The sequence below is a fragment of the Fusarium verticillioides genome, chromosome 1 (genome assembly GCF_000149555.1).
Source record: "Fusarium verticillioides 7600 chromosome 1, whole genome shotgun sequence".
In the NCBI taxonomy this organism is placed as follows: Eukaryota; Fungi; Ascomycota; class Sordariomycetes; order Hypocreales; family Nectriaceae; genus Fusarium; species Fusarium verticillioides.
Genome location: NC_031675.1, coordinates 1,966,383 through 1,983,456, shown reverse-complemented (window position 1 = coordinate 1,983,456; position 17,074 = coordinate 1,966,383). Strand labels below are relative to the sequence as shown.

The window sequence follows — 17,074 nt, the reverse complement described above, 5'->3', positions numbered from 1 at the left end:
CAAAACAAGAGTACGAAAAATACCTGCCAATTAATTGACCGCTCCATTTCAGCAAATCCAGGCCGAATGTTGGCCTCGTCGTTCAAGGATTGAAATTCCTTGATTGGCTAGCCAGAGGCACAGACGAGACAGGGTGTTATTTGATTGGACAACTCCACGGCCCGCCCCAGCTCTGTGGTTGCCAGCGGCAACAGCCTGCTAAGAAAGTACACAAACCACCAGTCGCGGCAACTGATGACTTCTCTCCATCTTTCTTCGCTCAAGCGTCGCTCGTCGGGTTTCTTGCTCTCACAAATACTAACCCATAGCATCGGACGATAGCATCTCAGTTTTCAGCATTGTTTAACATCCTTGGCTTTTACTGCACGAATAGGCGACTTTCTTTCATTCGTCTTGCATGTTGACGTCGCGAGTCTCGTGAGTTCTGCCCACTGGTTCCACTGGATCACCATCTCGTCTACTGTACATAAAGCCATTGGACATGCACTCGGCTCTTGCGTCCCATCTTCACTTCGGTGTTGCTAACCTTTTATCCTAGTCCGATACTTGCGACACTACAACGCGGTTGTTGACCTTCTAGCCCGCTCGTCTGTTTGGCAACGACCGTCCACAAACTCGTTGAATTTTCGTATCACAGTATCCGAGCTTCTCATCAGCTATGGCTCATAGGCTAGTGCCCCGAGGCGGCGTCGATCTCGAGGCCTTGTCCCCTAGGGATGCCAACGCCCAGCGAGTACCCAAAGTGACCGACATCAAAACAAAAACGGCCGCCCAACTCAAGGCCGCCAAGGAGAAGGAACACCCTCCACCCCCGCCTACAGAAGTCCCTGAGCCTCCAAGCACCGATCGGCCTGATGGAGCAACGTATCAGGTCGGCAAACTGCTCGGAAAGGGTGGCTTCGCAGTCTGTTACAGTGGCCAATTATTACCCACAAAGCAGCGATTTGCTCTGAAGATTGTCAAGAGCCACATGCCTCCCAAAATGGAACAAAAGGTTTGCAACAGAAAGAAGACACATTGACACACATCTAACATGTTCCAGTTCCAAACCGAGCTCCAGATTCACTCAAAGATGAAGCACAAAAACATCGTTCAATTCTTGAGAGCTTTTTCATACGAGAAATGCACATATCTGATTCTCGAATTGTGTCCGAACGGCTCTCTCATGGATATGGTGAAGCGAAGGAAAGGTCTCACTGAGCCCGAAGTCCGCTTTTACTCAGTTCAGATCGCCGGTGCCATCAAGTATATGCACAACAAGGGCATCATTCACCGTGACCTGAAGATGGGTAACATCTTCCTTGACTCTCAGATGAACGCGAAGATCGGTGATTTTGGTCTTGCCGCTCTGTTGGTGACTGGTCGCGATATGCACACCATCCGTCGCACAACTTTGTGCGGAACACCTAATTACATTGCTCCCGAGATTCTGGAGAAAGGAAAGAAGGGGCATGACCACATGGTTGACATCTGGAGCCTGGGCATTATCATGTACGCCATGTTTACATCGAAGCCACCGTTTCAATCCTCGACCACGGACGAAATTTACCGCCGAGCTCGAGAGAGGGATTATGATTGGCCATCGGTGGAAACATCACGAAGATACATCAGCCAGGAAGCTAAGGAACTAGTTGCCACGATGCTTCAAGATGCTGAAAGCCGACCGGAACCGGAGGAAATTATCCAACACCCCTTTTTCACCTGTGGTTATATGCCTACCGAAGCGGAAATGAGCTCGCGCCTAAGAGAAGTCCCCCCGGACCGGGAGGAATTTTACGCCACTCGAATGAGTAGTGCTTTGCAAGCACAATCATACAGGAACTTCAAGGACATGTGTCGAGAGTGTGGCATCGGCCCTTACGCCCCAGTTCAAGTCGTTCACACTCAGACGTGGAAGGAGATGGCCGCTGAGGAGAAGGCTGGGCTGACACCGATGATCCCTCTCGAAGAAGGAATTGTCTACAGACCATTCGAAGAGTGGTTGAAGGAGCAACAGCAGATAAAGGCCAGGTACACAGCATCCTTGGCTGCACAGGCAAGCGTGTCTACCGAGGACCCTTTGTCAGCTACTCAACGAGCACCGGCAGGTCTCCTTCGTCAACCTCCTCAGAGTTTTGCTGCACAGCAGAGGATGCAACACAGGCCAGCAGGCACCATGGTATCCGCAAAACCCCGCCCAGCGCCCGAAGCAACACTTTCGGCTTCCCAGAGCTTGCGTACAAGAACACGAAAGGAACTGCCTCGAGAAGCTCCTCCAAGGGAAACTGTTGAGTCTGTCGGCAAGAGCCTGCGAACTTCGACTCGATCAGCACCTCCGCCAAGAGCAACTTCTCAGCAACCTGCAGAGCGACAGCTTTCTGAACGACCGTCGCTTGACCGTCAAGCATCTGCTCCTGCCACCACAGCCCCCCCTGCGCCAGCTGCACCCCCTAAGAAGGATACTACTGGCATGCGACCTGCAACGCTGTTCAGCGCCTCCGAGCGGCAAGATAGAATCTCCGGAACGAAGCCCGACGCAGTTTTGGATCGTCTGCATCGCCTTCAGAATGAGCTTGAAAGAGCTCTAAACTCAAGGACCATGGCTATAATATCATCCAAGACTGTTGCACCACCACATCCCCATGTTGTTGTCAAATGGGTAGACTACACCAACAAATTCGGCCTTGGATACATTTTGAACGACGGTAGTGTTGGCTGCATTCTTCGGGACATCCCAACCACGGAAAACGGCAAGCCCGCATTGCTTCCTCCTGCTGGGGTATTCATTCGTGGTGCCGAGAGACACATCGTTCGCGGTAAGGACGAGACGTACGAGGATAGGGTACAGCCTCTCCCAATGTCAGAACCTATCAAGTTCTTCGAGAATAATGGCGAGGCCGGCCTTTCGGAGGTAGTTGTCTCTCCGGAGCAATTTCGAGTAGCTGTGAAAGAAGATGGGACTGCAGGCAAGATGCAGCCCGGTAGGGACATCTTTCAGCATCGGAAGCGCGAGAGAATTATTCTCTGGAAGAAATTTGCTAACTACATGATTGCTTTTGGACGGGACGATTTCGTGCCGGTTGAAGAGACCGACCCGGTTGGTGCCATGTCCCCTGGGCAGAAGGGTACAGTAGCTGAGCTCGTCACATTTTACCAGCGATTCGGAGATGTTGGCTGCTGGGTCTTCTGCGATGGCCATCTTCAGGTACGTGACTACATCTGGGCGGTTTCGACGACATCAAGCTAACTTGCACAGTTCAATTTCCCAGATCATACAAAGATCGTTATCGATCACACGGGGACCTGGTGTCACTTCTGGCACCTCCCCCAGGACGCTGCCGAGAGACTTGCGGCCACTGGCACTATCGGCGCCGCTGCACTTGATGACCGAGCGATGCTATCGTACCCTCTGCAGACATTGTTGAACTTCCAGGCAAAGCCTGCAGCCGCTCGCGCTGGCCGAACCACAACCACAACAAGAAGACGTCCTGAGATTGCGCCTGAGTTACAGGGTATTCCTGCTGCCAATGATTTCCGACGCAAGATTGTCTTTATCAAGGATGTCGTGAAGGAATGGGTGACCAATGGTGGCCTGGGCAACAGTCAAATGAGTCGAGAATCCCGTCTTCGCTGGGGTGGTCACCGGGAAACCATCAGTAACCACGCACCCCAGAAACATGTATGGGTTACTGTCGGAGCTCGATGGGGAGATCAGCGTATCTCTACCTACGTCGACCCTCGAAAGCCTTGGGAACTTGGGGAGGATGTAGACCACTCGAGGAAGCAAGAATCATGATATGGCATGAGAAGAGCGAGGCGTTTTTTGTCTATTTCTTGTTGACGACCATCATGAACAAAATGATGCATTCCATGTAGGGCTATTGCACTGAGTCGCTTGTTGGTTTCTGCGGCTCGTTGGCGTTACGAGAAGATGTGCATGGCAAAAGGAGTTTTGGACTTGATGGAATAGTTAGTTACCTTTGGCTTTGGCTTCGAGTTGAACAGCCTCTTAATGACAACTGCTTGTGTCTTTTTGGAAATTCTTCCTTGAAGTTTTATTGGATCGTAACGGTTGAGAATCGGTGCTATCCTACTTGGAAGTCATCTGCGTCGCTCACATCACACTTGTCTTTTCACATTCTGGCGGGTGATGGGTATATCATCTTTATTGGAGCTTCACTGGTGATGTTTATCAAGCAATCAAGCATACAATACGCACAACCCGCCCCGATTATTGTTAATCACAACACTTGCTAAACTTCAATGGCGTAACAACATTACTTCATCACGAAGTTGGCATGCATAAATTTCCTTTGAAATCATCCAAATTATACTATTTTTAAATAGTCGCTGGAATAACGCCGTCTCCAATCCAACTGACTCTATACAAAAATAGGACCCTTGTCCGCCAACGCCCACCCCGGGCATCAGAACATGAATACTAAAATGTTACCCCTTATTACATATATGTGCATGCATTCCATCATCATCAAAAACACCGTTCGCTCTCAACATGTTTTTCCCTTTAATCTGATGTCCCCGAAATCAAGCATCAGAAAAGTACTCATCATTATACTGGTGGCCAGGAGGGCTGGTCCAGCTTCCACCACCACCACCACCAACGACGTTCTCACGTGAACCCCAATAGCCGCTTCTCGAGCGCTTGTCGCGTTCAAATTCGGCCCATCTCTTCATGGTGATCTTGCTGCTGTCAAACTCACCCTCATACTCGAGGCCTGCCTTCTTCGTCTTTTCACCAGCTGTCTTTCGAGTCTCGCCCCATGAGAAGTCGTCAAATTTCCAGAAAGCATAAGTAGGTAGGACAAAGTTCCAAATTGGCAGTGCAAGCAGGTAGATGAGCATCCAAACAATGTAGGACCAAGAGTGTGCGGTGATGACAACAAGAAGACCAGGCAAACCAAGAATCAAACCCAAGAGAACTAGGGGAATGATCTGTGGTGGCGAGTGGATAATAGATGTGATGACTGTGATTGTCAGTGATTGTCTCATGTTGAGAATAAAATGTTACTTACCAACGTAGAAGGTGAACGCGATAGCAGCAGGGAGAACTAGAGTGCCGACTAGTTCCACGAAAATGATAAACTGCATGGAGAAACAGAAGGTACCACAGAGATCACGGACTAGAACCAGCTCCATCAGGTTGTGGATGGTAGAGTTGATCCAACGACGTCTCTGAGAAAGGAGCACCATGAACTCGTCCGGCACGGTCGTTTTGCATACTGCTTGGGGGATGAAGACCTGCTTTCGCTTGGGGAATGTTCGAAGCATGAGGGTTGTCAGGAAACGATCTTCACCAAGCAGATAGAGGTTCTTCTCGTGCAAAGTTTCGACCACGTTCTCAGAGTAATGTTCAACAATATCGGGGTTAGCCAGGATGGGGACCCAGTAGTTGTGGCCACCCTTGGGCGCCTTAATGCGGTACATGCAGAAGCAACCAGGTAAACAAGTAACACCACCAAAAACAGACTCGAACGACTTGGCAAGATGATGAGAGACAAAGTATTCAAATACTTGAATAGCTGTGACCCAGCTGTCCCGTTTGTTGGCAATCTTGGTTTCACCACAAAGACCCATGATCTCAGGATCTTTCACCATGGCCGATATCATGTGTGTCAGACTGTCGGGGAAAACCTTTGTATCGGCGTCAACCATGAGGATAATTTCGTAGTAGTCAGGCGATATTCCCGTCACCTTCCAGAGACCGTTGAACATTTCATACTCGAGTTCTGTCATTCGTTCATCGAACATGACCTTTTGGAGGAAAGACATGAGGATAATTTGACTATCTCGCTTTCCACGGTTACCGGGCTTGGACTTGGTGGCTTCATCAGGAGTTCCGCACTTGACCACAACCATCATGGGCACTCGCTGCTGGCGATCAGCAGGGATGCGAGAGTTTCTTCCATAATCGTAGAAGCCGCAATAGATCTTGGCCATGTTGTGACGCTTGGAACCACTTGCGACAGCCACGTAGGAGAAAGGCTCAACCATGTCAGGGGGAATAGAGTGATCTTTCAGCATGCCCAGGCATACGTCAGGTGTCGACATTGTTTCACCCTTGCCCTTGATGATACCGTCACAGATAACAACAATAACCTTGTGGCTATTGGGATAATCGGTGGTTGCGATCGAGTCCAGAGTGGTTCGAATACCCTCCTCTCCTTCAGAGTATGCAGTAACCAAGCACATCGTATGAGCCAATGGAAAGCCGAAGGGCATCCAGTCAGAAGGAGGCTGAGGAACAACAGAATCATGAATGAAACCAGCAGGGCCGGGTCCATCAGTAGGCGTGCTTGAGTAGGGATCAGATCGAAGGAAACTGGCACGGCTGTCGTTGCCCTGCTTGAAGATTGAGCCGGGTGTCAGAAGCTGATTCGAGGCACCTTGGCTCGCCATGGTGGTCGGCATGCGACGTCCAGTTGATGCCCGAACATCAGGGCCACCGACAGATGAAAATCGAGAAGTGGTGGGGAGGAAAGATCCTCGTTTGCTTGTTCGGTCTGACGATCCATAGACAGTGCTTCCAACATCTCCAGGTAGTCTTACAGGAGCACGGTAGATGTCCTCGGACCAATCTTCAATTTGCTTGTTTCGTTTCCTACGGTCAGAACTCTGGGAGGTCTTGGTTGGGGCATACTTGCGACAAAGGAACCATTGGAAGATGATAGCCAGCAGAAACCGAACACCGACAACTGAAAGAATGAGAACGAGCGCACAGTAAAGGACGATCTTGGAGGCAATGCAACCAATTGTCTCAGTATCCACAGAGCCAACCTTGATGATTTCCTCGAAACATTCCGCGTATTTCTTGTCTGAGGAAGACTGGAACATGCGAGTAACGTCGCGGCCACGAATGGCCTTGTTGACTTCCGAGTCCTTGTCTCGCAACTCTTCAAACCTCTTGGGAATATTGACCTGGCTCATGTTGAACCAGCGGAGGAGATCAAGGTCCAAAACATTTCCAGAGTAGACAATAAGGTTACGCGAGCTGTTCTTGATATCGTCCCAGGTGAAGTAAACATCTGCGGAACCACTCAAGTCAAGGTAAAAAGCATTTCGAGAGTTGAGCGTCGTATGACAGGCGTAACCAGAATAGTACGGTGTGGTCAAATTCACCTTGCTTGAGCCGTCTTGGTTAAAGGTTGTGCAAGGGAAGTACCAGGCCAGATCGCCATCCTTGTTGGTTGGCACATCTGAGTCTTTAGCAAGAGTAATCAAACCCTTGCATCGGCCGTTGACATTTTGAAACAAAAAGCTACCATCCTGTCCGCCGTGTTTTTCGGGAAGATCATAAAGAACATTGGGACCGAGTCCGTCCGAACGGAGAGGCATGCCCTGGGCAGGGGGATGATGAGATTTCGACAAATCGTAAGCAACGCCGTGGAAGATCATGTTTCCGCCGTCAACCTTATTGACGCGTAGTCGCTCGGCAGGGGCTCCGCAAACCGTTGCAGTGAAACCAAAAGTGAGAAAACCAACGATGGCCATGATAACGAGGATGATACTGATAAGGCCCATCTTCTCGCGCCAGGCTCTCTGCTGCGCCCTCGTCGGCATACCACAGCACTTCATTATGAATCCGGGAGCCCAGAAAGTGACGATTGCGCAGTAGACATTCCAGAAGGTAGGCGGCCGAAGCTGCTCTTCTATACGCTTTGGCGGTTTTGAATGGCGCTTCGATCTCTTCTTGATCTTACCTGATTTTGTGCGATCTGGGGTGGGCATGGTAGATGCCACAGCAGCGCCCTTCTCCTGCTCTCCGCTAACGGTTCGCCTTTGTCGAGGGGAACTGTCGGAACCACCGTCGTTCAAGTTCGAATTGGAGCGGTCTGTCGAAGCTTCAAAGTCCTCATAAATAGGGTCGTTCCCTGTTGAGGATGGAAGAACATTCATGTGAGCTGCATGTTTGTGGTAATGGTAGTTGCGATGGTCTCTGTCGATTCTGTTTCTCTCTGGGCGAATCAAGCTTCGTTTTCGGGATATGGGTTGATCTGGGCCAGCGCGACGTGATTGGCCATCGGGAGATGTTGGCGACAGAGGCATGCTCTCTGTATTCGAATTAACACCGATTGACTCTGCGAACGAAGAACCGGATCTCCCACGTTGATGCTGGGCCGTATTATCTACAGCATGGTAGCCACCAGTCTCGATATCGACAGGTCTAGATCGCCTTGAGGGCGAGTTGCGATAAACATTGCGCTGATTATAGCTCGGGCTTGCACCCGGCCTTTCGGGAAGAGACATCGTCCTGGCAGAGCAATGTTAGAAGGAAGACAAACCAGACGTTAAAAAGCGTATGCGGGCTGAGCGCCGAGCTTCAGGGAACTCGACCCTTGGGTCGGAGGGAAGCTGAAGGAGGCGGTATCGAGTAGGGAGGTGCGTGTCGATCAACAAGAAAGGAGAACACGATATGTTGAGCGCCAAGTTCCAGCAACATCAAGTATTCATGGAGGTGAAAAGCCGACAAGAGATTGAAGAGTCGAGACGAAACAAGACAAATAGGATCTGCGACTTACGAAAGGATATGTTGTGGTTGTTACAACAACCTCTCTCGAGGTTTAGGTTTGAGTTGGGAATATCCCTGTAGAGGTGGAAAGTTTCTGAGGAGACGAGCAAGGTGAAGCACAGGACAGGCAGTGCCCGCGTGTCGTTTGTCGAGAGTCGACTCGATCAAGGCTCAGTGTGGAGAGAGGATCATGGAGTCGAGTCGAATTACAAGTAGTTAAGAAATACTTGTCACCCAGTCAGAGCAAAAGAAACAGGGCGCCGTTGTTTGGAATTGACGAGAACTGAGCGACGATGGCGTGGAGCAGAGGGAGCGAACGAGCGAGTGAGTGAGTGAGTGAGTGATGGGGCTACCAGGGTTTTTCGGTTATGGTAGCAGCAGGGGACGGCAGTGCTTGCTTGGACCGGTTGAGTGTTGTTGTATGTCATAAGTGACAAGAGCGAGAGTAAGGTAGGAGCGAATGTAGAAACCAAAAGACAACAAGAAGGAAGCGACCGAGTGAACGTCCCTCGAGCGAAGACCACGACAACGAACGGGTTGTGCCTGGGTGGACTGGACGGAACGAGTTGAGGTGGGAAGAGAAAGACGGGAGAGAGAGCGATTGAACGGCCAACGGTCTTGTTGCTCCTTCCCTTGTCGTTATCCTGGGCATGAGAACCTTGTGAAGGGGGCGGATGAAAGCCAATTAGAGAATAGCCTTTCCACTGATGGTTGCACTAATTGAGCGCGCTAGCTTGAAATAGTCCGAGCTTGTGGCCTCTTGGGCTTGAGATTTGCAAGGGCCATCTGTCTGTGGCAGATGTGGGTTAATGGCCCGGCGGTTGCCCCGGCAGCTCGATTCAGATGCTTGGACTTATCAGAGAAATAGGCTCCTCGGTTCTCCCGTTCCAAGGAAAGAAAGAGCCCAGATGCTTCGAGTCTGAATTCATTGTTAGAACAATGGTCAAGGTATAGTGAAATGGGTATATCTCGAGTTTGCGTTGCTATGATAAAGGAACCTGTTTTGACCCATATCTAACATGTTGTCGTCAAACATTGGATACCTAGGCTGTTCTTTTGCTAATTCGAGATTAAAACACGCGAGTAATTAGACTTGGCTAATGGTGTGGATAATTTCAAGCCCTCCATTTACTCGGGTGTCCATCGCTTGAGGGCTATGATGAGCAAGCGGTGGTGTCAGTGTATGTATGGTGTGCATTAATGCCAGTTTGTACATATAAAGCGGCCTTTGTAAACCAACTAAACTTGACTTGCAGACTCACTTATCCGTAGGAACAGGTTCTGCCAATGCAATCAGGTACCTAGCCAGGGGGTTAGTAAATCAGTCGCCGCTATCTCGCTTCCCAAGCCGATCTGATCCTTTGATGTAATTGCTACGCTTCCCCTTGACTACCTAGGTAGGTACGCAGATACCAAAGCTGAACAGACCACGTCCTCTGCACCATTTATCGACTCTTCGTCAAGATCATGGAGAGAACGGTTTGTTCTAATGATGACAGCCAATGCCATGCTATCACGAGTTTATTCATTCAAGTTGTCGGGTTTAATCAGCATTTAAAGCCCCATGCGCAAGAGCCGTTTGTTTTAGGCATTCCTTAGTATGCATATAGATCATTTCTCCCCAATGATGTCTTAAGGCCTGAGATATTAATCACCACTACCCCTGATTAACAATGTTCTTAGCTGGCTATCCCTACTCTCTTTACTTGCCTACGGAGTACTCCGTACCAATCCCAACATTTACCTAGCTTAGGTTAGTTCTTCCCATGGCTGTATGGCCCTTATTATGCACCATAACTACCTTGGCCATCGCAATGGTGGTTTTCGTCTTTGATACAATATGTACGGAGTAGGATAATTCGACTACCTTTATAGATCCATGGATTGAGAAAGAGGAACTCTATGCCACGTGCTAACGTTATCTACAGTTCAAGCACATAACCGTCAACCGTCTTCGTTTCCATGGTAATACGTCGTTTCTATTAAGGTGATCCAACCCCACCAATTACAGGTAAACTCAAAGTCTGGCAACAGCGGTCCAAATGATCGTATGTGTATAGACGCCAAATCTTTGTTCCGACAACATTGCTTAGATGGTCGCAACATCACCACATATCTCCTTTTGATCCTACAGCATGCTTTGGTCATTGAGTTAGTCCGTAAATAAACAGGCCCATTGTTTGGCAGCTCTTCATTTGAAGCAGCGAAGCCTTCTCTATCATATAATACAGCCAGTCGTAGCATGCTGGGCAATACATAGACTTCGACTCAATACTCGGATCTACCGGCCCAAGTGATGCAGAAGGCTAAAACCCGGTGAGATATCTGTGCAGACTGGATGTTGTACCTTCCGGCTGCATGAGTGCATGACTGGCAGACAGCAGCTTCGATACGAGCCAGATCGACGACATCAGGTGGGTAGACTTGACGCTAGCTCATCGTTTATACGAGAAGTTTCACGGGACTGTACGGAGTAGAAGCTTCGAATATCGTGCGAACAATCAGTACTTGAAGTGGATCCAAAACTTAGTCTAAACTCTCTGTTGATACGAGTATACAGTCAAGGTATTGTGTTGGGCGTGTTTGGGATGTTTTTTACTCAATATAGGCTTATCTAGGCTATCAAGTGCCTACAACAAGATATCTAGACAACAGGCCATACTTCAACCAAGAACGGAGCATGGTCAGGGTACTTGTCAAGTCTGCAAGTGTGATTTAACAAACTCATTAATAAAGTTGGGTGGTATCCTTGAGCTGGCAGTGGCTTTGTCGTGGGGTTCCCCAGACTTTAAAAAGAAGCTTGATCCTGGGACGAGTGGAAACTCTGGGGTTTGACCAGATCCATGGTGAAGTCATCAGCAACAGGAGCTTAGACATTACTTGAGAAATAATCTGCGCCTAAAAATTCCATGTTGATTTAACTTCTTGAGAATGATAAGATTGCCTGAAGATCTTGCGAAACGAGCACTGAGCATGCGGATCGTGGATGGATTAAGTGGCAGCCGGGTCGGCCGGGTGGGGCCGTCCGATCGACGGCCCGACCGCCGTGAATTCAAAACCTACTCTGCTAGTGATATTCAATGGGTCAAGGAAATCACTGGAGAAAATCAGTTCTCTCTTGAATATAATAATATATCTGAGGTCAGAAATCATGCAGCAGTGATTCCGCTGTTCGGTTCCACGAACCTTGACCAAAGGAGTAGGACGTTGCTTTGTACAACTCCCTCGTAGTCTATCAAGAACCCGGGAAATACTTCAGTTATGTTTATTCTGAGTTCTGAAAAGACTAATCTCACAAGAACCCCTCGCCAACCAACACCGCGCCCCGTTCAAAAAGACCAGCTGCAGTGGAAGAGAAGAGGAATTGTGCCCACGTGGTATTCCTCAATACCTACTAAGGTAGGCCACCCTGGAAAATGTTTGGTCAAGGTTTATATCCCAATACGACAGAGTGAGCCACCAACTGTCGACGGAATATTCCTCACAACATATTATAAAGTTGCTGGTTTCCTGTACTTGTCCACCAAGATTTACATCTGTGACACAGGAATTGATGTCTACCAGATACCTGGGCCAATTGCCGAAGCAAATGCAACCTATGTGCTACCAGCCCACAGAAAGTGGCAGTTGAGGAAATCTCCGGTTTTCTTTTCCTTTACGAGGCGACCAGTGGAAGAAGTTCTAGGGTAATATTTGCGTGACAACACCGACGCCATGGCGGCTGCTCAGCCTTGTTTAACGGTAAGCGCTGCCACAATCTTAAGGTGACAACCTGAAGTTGGAATGGCAGACAAGGATGGCCCGGTGCACAAAATTTAAGTCTATTGTACTAACTCAACACAATTAAGTTGTATCGTTAAATCAGACTTTGGAAGATCTACCACTAATATGTAATGTTGCAACGGCGAGGCTTTATGATACTAGAACACATGAGTTGCTCATGTCCAAAACTCCATTTAAAAATCGAAGCATTTAAGCGCCCATGTGTCGTGGGCGTGCTATGGCGGTCAAGAAATAGCAGAAGCCTTTGCGTGTTAGCGCAGAAGCCCGCTGGGCTGGGCTTGGCCTGGACCTTTGAGTTGAGTTAGTTAAGCCATGTTTAATGTCGTAATGACGCTAGTATGCAGTTTCGTTTATGGCACGACGTACCATTGGGAGGCTTTACACAGAGGCTTTTCAGCTCTCTGACCAACGTGGGGATTCACGAATTGGGCTCGCAGTGGTTGTCATTTTGAGACCTGCCGGTCATTCCCTGATTCTTTTCTTTTCGGAGAAGTAGGAAAGGGACAGGTCGGCCAATTTTAACCGTGCCATTTCCGCTTGAGGCGCTTGCCATGCCGAGCTTTCCTAGAGCTACCATTCCTAACTGACGCGTATGTACTGTAGCATGCTGAAGGGAAAGGGGTTGGATGTACGGATACACGGCGCTTGTGTGCTTTCCGTATACTCGTCATTATTGTGGTATCATCATTTCGTGATCTGAAGGCAGAATCAGAGGATGTGTAACAAGTGAAACGGGAGTCTTGGGGGTGTCAAAGTCATAGAATGAATAGAACCTAGAGGTCCTGCGCCTCCACTGCCTTGAGTGATGCTTGGTTGCAAAATACCCCTGTTCCTAATCACTACCAGTTCAGCTCTCGTAACTTCGATTCCTGCCTGCTACCCAAGGTAAACAGCCTGGTTTCGGCGGTTGATGCCCTTTTCTAAAAGGTTCCTATAGATTAGGGTACTTGGGTCATTAACCGGCCCTCTCGATTTAGCAATAACATCCTCGGGACTATATGACTTACCTATTCGTTTTCTTAGGTAGTTCAAAGGGAATGTTGAAACACTCAATCACTCTTCTACACTTTGTTCTTCAACTAAACAAGAGACATCATTTATTAACTAACCGATTAGGCAAACAAATCCCCACTGGTTTTCTACATGGGTCCCTGCCATCGGTTGCCCACTGCTCTCCGCTTCCATTCATTGCTCACATAGGCTCCCCTACAAGCGCATGTGCCATAATTTAGCTAATTCAGCTAAACTCCAGTGGGCGCCTGGACCTCATCACCACCACTGCCACCTCACCTCACAAATATCGGACGGCGCAGCGCCCAGGACAAAAAGTACCTTATTGGATCTCAGCTCAAAGTCCACTCACTCATCTTAATGCTTGGAATTTTCTTTTCTTCCGTCCGATTCTGGGTCTAGTTAGTCTTGGCTTTTCCATCATTCTTCCTCCCTTCTATCCTTGGTTCAGCAAAAAATTACCAGATATTCCCGTTTTATTGTGCTCATCACCTTATACCAATTCCAGGGCAGCAGGGCTCTCTCCTCTCACTTCAGCCTCCTTGGTTCTCTCCCCCCAACTATCGTTTCTCCAACCACCCCCCTTGTCGCTCGCCGATCTATCCTTTGTTTGCCCGGCTGCCCCTTGTCTCCGCTGTGTCGCGGCGTTTCGGATCCATACCCAAATATCCTTCGTGCAGCATCCACTCCGTACGTTGCGCTAAAGTGTCCGTCTGTCACTGACTACAGACTACAATCGCTTCTCCTCCACGGTCGCTATATTCTGTCGTCTCGTGTCTTCTTGAGCGTGTCCAGAATCGGTCTCGGCCCATTCGGTTCGTTGTGATCTTGAATATAGCACGGTCGCCGAGTCCTGCGCGCTTGTCGGGGTATCGAACTCCGCCTCCATCTCGACACTCGTTCTGGAATATACCCAAACTTGCGCTTGGCTGCTTCGGCATTGCCAAAGCCTCACCATCGTTTTGTCATGGCAGCAATAAATACTTCACCGCCTCCTACTGCGGCACCGTTGAACTACAACGAATCGTCGAGGCCCTCTTCGAGACCGACCAGTTCTTCTCGTCGTAGCCCTGTTCGCATACCTCATCTCGATGAATCTGAAGGCCCGAAACTGCGCAACGGACCAGTCTCGCCCGTCCGCGTAAATTTCCAACGGGAGAATTGGGTTCAGCCTTCAAACGCTGATGTCGAATATACTCAGAAGCCATCGCTGAGGGCAGAACTAGCCGATCGCACTCTGCTTCCGCTGCCTTCGCCCCCCGAAACTGCTCCTCCCCCTCCTCCTCACGGACTGGGGTCAGAACCAAGGAGCTTTCCAGAGTTTCAAGATGATTCCCGCGGGGCTGAAAGGGGCTCTGAGCAGCGGCTTGCAAGGACAAACATCGCCGAGCCCACCAAGACAACTCCAACGGACAGAGTTCGCAATCAGGACCAGTACCGCAACAGTCGTGAATCGAATGAAACTGCTAGCACGAACCCGCAACAAATTTCTATAGAATCCTCGGCAACGACAAGCGCAAGCTCTTTGTCAGGAATGAACGAGAATGCTGAGGGCCAGGCAGTTGGCGATTCCCCTGAGAGCTCCATTATCGAAGGAAATATGCTTGAGACCCAGCCTGTGCCTCTTTTTCAGTACCATCATCAAAAGGATTTCCCAACAAACGTTCCTAATGCAGAGGCCAGAAACTCGTCAGCTTCTGATCTCGCTGAGAGTGCTTCAAACATCGGCCGTCATCTTACTCCGAATTCGGGTAGCCATATGAGGACTTCATTGCCTCGGCCACCATCTTCGTACTCTGTCTATTCTGATTCGCGTGGCCGCTCTCCCGGTCTTATGCCAGCTGGCTCACGTAAATCTCCTGATGTCAGAATGTCGACATATGCTGAGTTGCTTCATGCGCCTTATCCTCAGCAGGCTCCGGCGCCGTTGACACCTGATAACTCCAATCTTCGAACTGTCATCGGTAACAATGCGTCTCTTCTCAGCACACAAAAGACTCTGGACATGTATCGTGCCAACGTCAAAAAGACAAATGACTCTTCTATTCAGTACTCGTTCGCTATATTCTTGATTTCAACAGCCCAGGAGCAAGGCCTAGACTTTTCAGAACCTAAGGGACGCAAGAACAGCCCCAAACCTCAAAAAGGTCGCGACAGCCCAACTGCCGAAGGCTCTGTGTCAAGCCCACAGGAACTGGTTCGTGAAGCCCGACAAATCCTACAACGTCTCGCCAGTGCCGGATACCCCTTTGCGCAATACTATCTCGCGGATGGGTTTGCTTCTGGACTCTTCAGTAAGGGTAAGGAAGATTATAATTCGGCATTCCCTCTATTTGTTTTGGCTGCGAAGCACGGTCACGCTGAATCTGGTTACCGAACCGCTCTATGCTATGAATTCGGTTGGGGTTGCCGGAAAGACCCTGCCAAGGCGGTGCAATTCTTGCGTACAGCTGCTTCGAAGCGCCATCCTGGCGCCATGACGCGTTTGGGTAAGGCCTGTCTATCTGGCGATCTTGGAGAAAAGCGCTACCGAGAAGGAATTAAGTGGATGAAGCTAGCTGCTGAAGCGGCCGATACTCAGTACAATTCCGCGCCGTATCAACTTGGTTGCTTGTATGAGAATGGGTATGGTGCAGATATCTTCAAGGACGATATTCATGCTGCCGAGCTCTTTACTCAGGCTGCGGAATTAGGCCACCCTGAGGCTAATTATCGAATGGGTGATGCTTATGAGCATGGCCTACTTAACTGCCCTCGTGACCCGGCTCTCAGCGTTCACTTCTATACTGGCGCTGCTGAAAGGGGACATGCTGGCGCTATGATGGGATTGTGTGCGTGGTACATGGTCGGCGCTCCCCCGATCCTTGAAAAGGATGAGGAGGAGGCTTATGAGTGGGCGCGTCGATCAGCCGACTTGGGTGAGTGTTGTGTTGATGCGGTGTAAGCGATGATGAAGTAGCTAACCATGGTGCAGGCTTCGTGAAGGCACAATACGCCGTCGGCTACTTTACAGAGATGGGCATCGGATGCCGGCGTGACGTTTTGGAAGCTAATGTCTGGTACGTCAAGGCTGCCGATGCTGGTGAAGAGCGAGCCAAGCAAAGGTTAGCCATCATCCAGGCGGCTGTCAGCGGCCAGGGCACTCCCATGGAGGTTGCCCCTCCACGAAACGGCAAGATGCAGAAGAATCCCAAGGACGACAAGGACTGCATCGTTATGTAATGGCAGTGGGCGAGTGACAGCCTGCTCCCGGATTAATATGAAGAGTATAACTAATCAACGACGACTACGCTTCCTCTACGAAAAGACAAACGACACAACTCCCGCCTTCCGTTGTGCTGTTTTTTTGTTTTTTGTTTTTTTGTTTTTTTTGGTCGGCAGCAACGACAAGTTCATTCGGCGCCGTTGTTTTTCTTTTTCCGTTTTCCATTCTGGCATACATCACATCTCGCATAGCCCAAATTCTCAATATTGGACGATACGCTTGACGGCGGTTTCTTATCGTCATCTCCGTCGCTAACCTTGTTTGGCACGGATATTCACATGTTGGAGTCGTGTTTCTAGAATCAAAAGGGGGAGCTTGATCTCGAGTAGCAGCATAGCATGAGGAGATGTAATTTGACGGTCATGTGATTCATCAGCTCGGCTGTGATCTTTTTTGGTATAATTCTCCCTGTATCTGCGGTGGAAACTATCGAAAACGGGAGTCTCAGCATCTGGTGGCAACGAGAGCGAAGTGAGACTGTGGAGTGGGTTGATGATGATTATCATCTT

General features: G+C 49.4%; 3 protein-coding genes across 4 annotated transcripts; 2 read left to right on the top strand and 1 right to left on the bottom strand.

Annotated features, from left to right (window-relative positions):
* The first annotated feature begins 211 nt into the window (after positions 1 to 211).
* Positions 212 to 3,837, top strand: FVEG_01402 (PLK protein kinase). Its single transcript, XM_018888349.1, has 4 exons — positions 212 to 417; positions 539 to 994; positions 1,043 to 3,184; positions 3,236 to 3,837. The coding sequence occupies exons 2-4, from the start codon at positions 659 to 661 to the stop codon at positions 3,773 to 3,775; spliced, it is 3,018 nt and encodes a 1,005-aa protein (XP_018744244.1). The 5' UTR covers positions 212 to 417; positions 539 to 658; the 3' UTR covers positions 3,776 to 3,837.
* A 433-nt stretch (positions 3,838 to 4,270) lies between these two features.
* FVEG_01403 (chitin synthase 4) lies at positions 4,271 to 9,115 on the bottom strand. Of its 2 annotated transcripts, XM_018888351.1 has the most exons (4): positions 8,517 to 9,115; positions 8,103 to 8,248; positions 5,013 to 8,048; positions 4,273 to 4,964 (listed from the first exon to the last, which is right to left on the bottom strand). In XM_018888351.1, the coding sequence occupies exons 2-4, from the start codon at positions 8,242 to 8,244 to the stop codon at positions 4,525 to 4,527; spliced, it is 3,618 nt and encodes a 1,205-aa protein (XP_018744246.1). In that variant the 5' UTR covers positions 8,245 to 8,248; positions 8,517 to 9,115; the 3' UTR covers positions 4,273 to 4,524. The 2 variants fall into 2 exon arrangements, with proteins under 2 accessions (XP_018744245.1, XP_018744246.1); XM_018888350.1 differs by having other exon boundaries at positions 4,271 to 4,964; positions 5,013 to 8,248.
* A 4,434-nt stretch (positions 9,116 to 13,549) lies between these two features.
* On the top strand, positions 13,550 to 17,074 carry FVEG_01404 (hypothetical protein). The gene is made up of 2 exons (XM_018888352.1): positions 13,550 to 16,218; positions 16,275 to 17,074. Exons 1-2 carry the CDS (start codon positions 14,268 to 14,270, stop codon positions 16,520 to 16,522), a joined length of 2,199 nt encoding a protein of 732 aa, XP_018744247.1. The 5' UTR covers positions 13,550 to 14,267; the 3' UTR covers positions 16,523 to 17,074.

What these genes read in the sequence shown, in the direction of transcription:
- FVEG_01402 (XM_018888349.1), top strand. Translation starts at nt 659, where the DNA reads ATGGCTCATAGGCTAGTGCCCCGAGGCGGCGTCGATCTCGAGGCCTTG. An exon ending in CTCCCAAAATGGAACAAAAG is followed by an intron (nt 995 to 1,042) that starts GTTTGCAACAGA and finishes AACATGTTCCAG; the next exon opens with TTCCAAACCGAGCTCCAGAT. An exon ending in TCTGCGATGGCCATCTTCAG is followed by an intron (nt 3,185 to 3,235) that starts GTACGTGACTAC and finishes TAACTTGCACAG; the next exon opens with TTCAATTTCCCAGATCATAC.
- FVEG_01403 (XM_018888350.1), bottom strand. Translation starts at nt 8,244, where the DNA reads ATGTCTCTTCCCGAAAGGCCGGGTGCAAGCCCGAGCTATAATCAGCGC. An exon ending in CGCGTTCACCTTCTACGTTG is followed by an intron (nt 4,965 to 5,012) that starts GTAAGTAACATT and finishes TGACAATCACAG; the next exon opens with TCATCACATCTATTATCCAC.
- FVEG_01404 (XM_018888352.1), top strand. Translation starts at nt 14,268, where the DNA reads ATGGCAGCAATAAATACTTCACCGCCTCCTACTGCGGCACCGTTGAAC. An exon ending in GCGTCGATCAGCCGACTTGG is followed by an intron (nt 16,219 to 16,274) that starts GTGAGTGTTGTG and finishes ACCATGGTGCAG; the next exon opens with GCTTCGTGAAGGCACAATAC.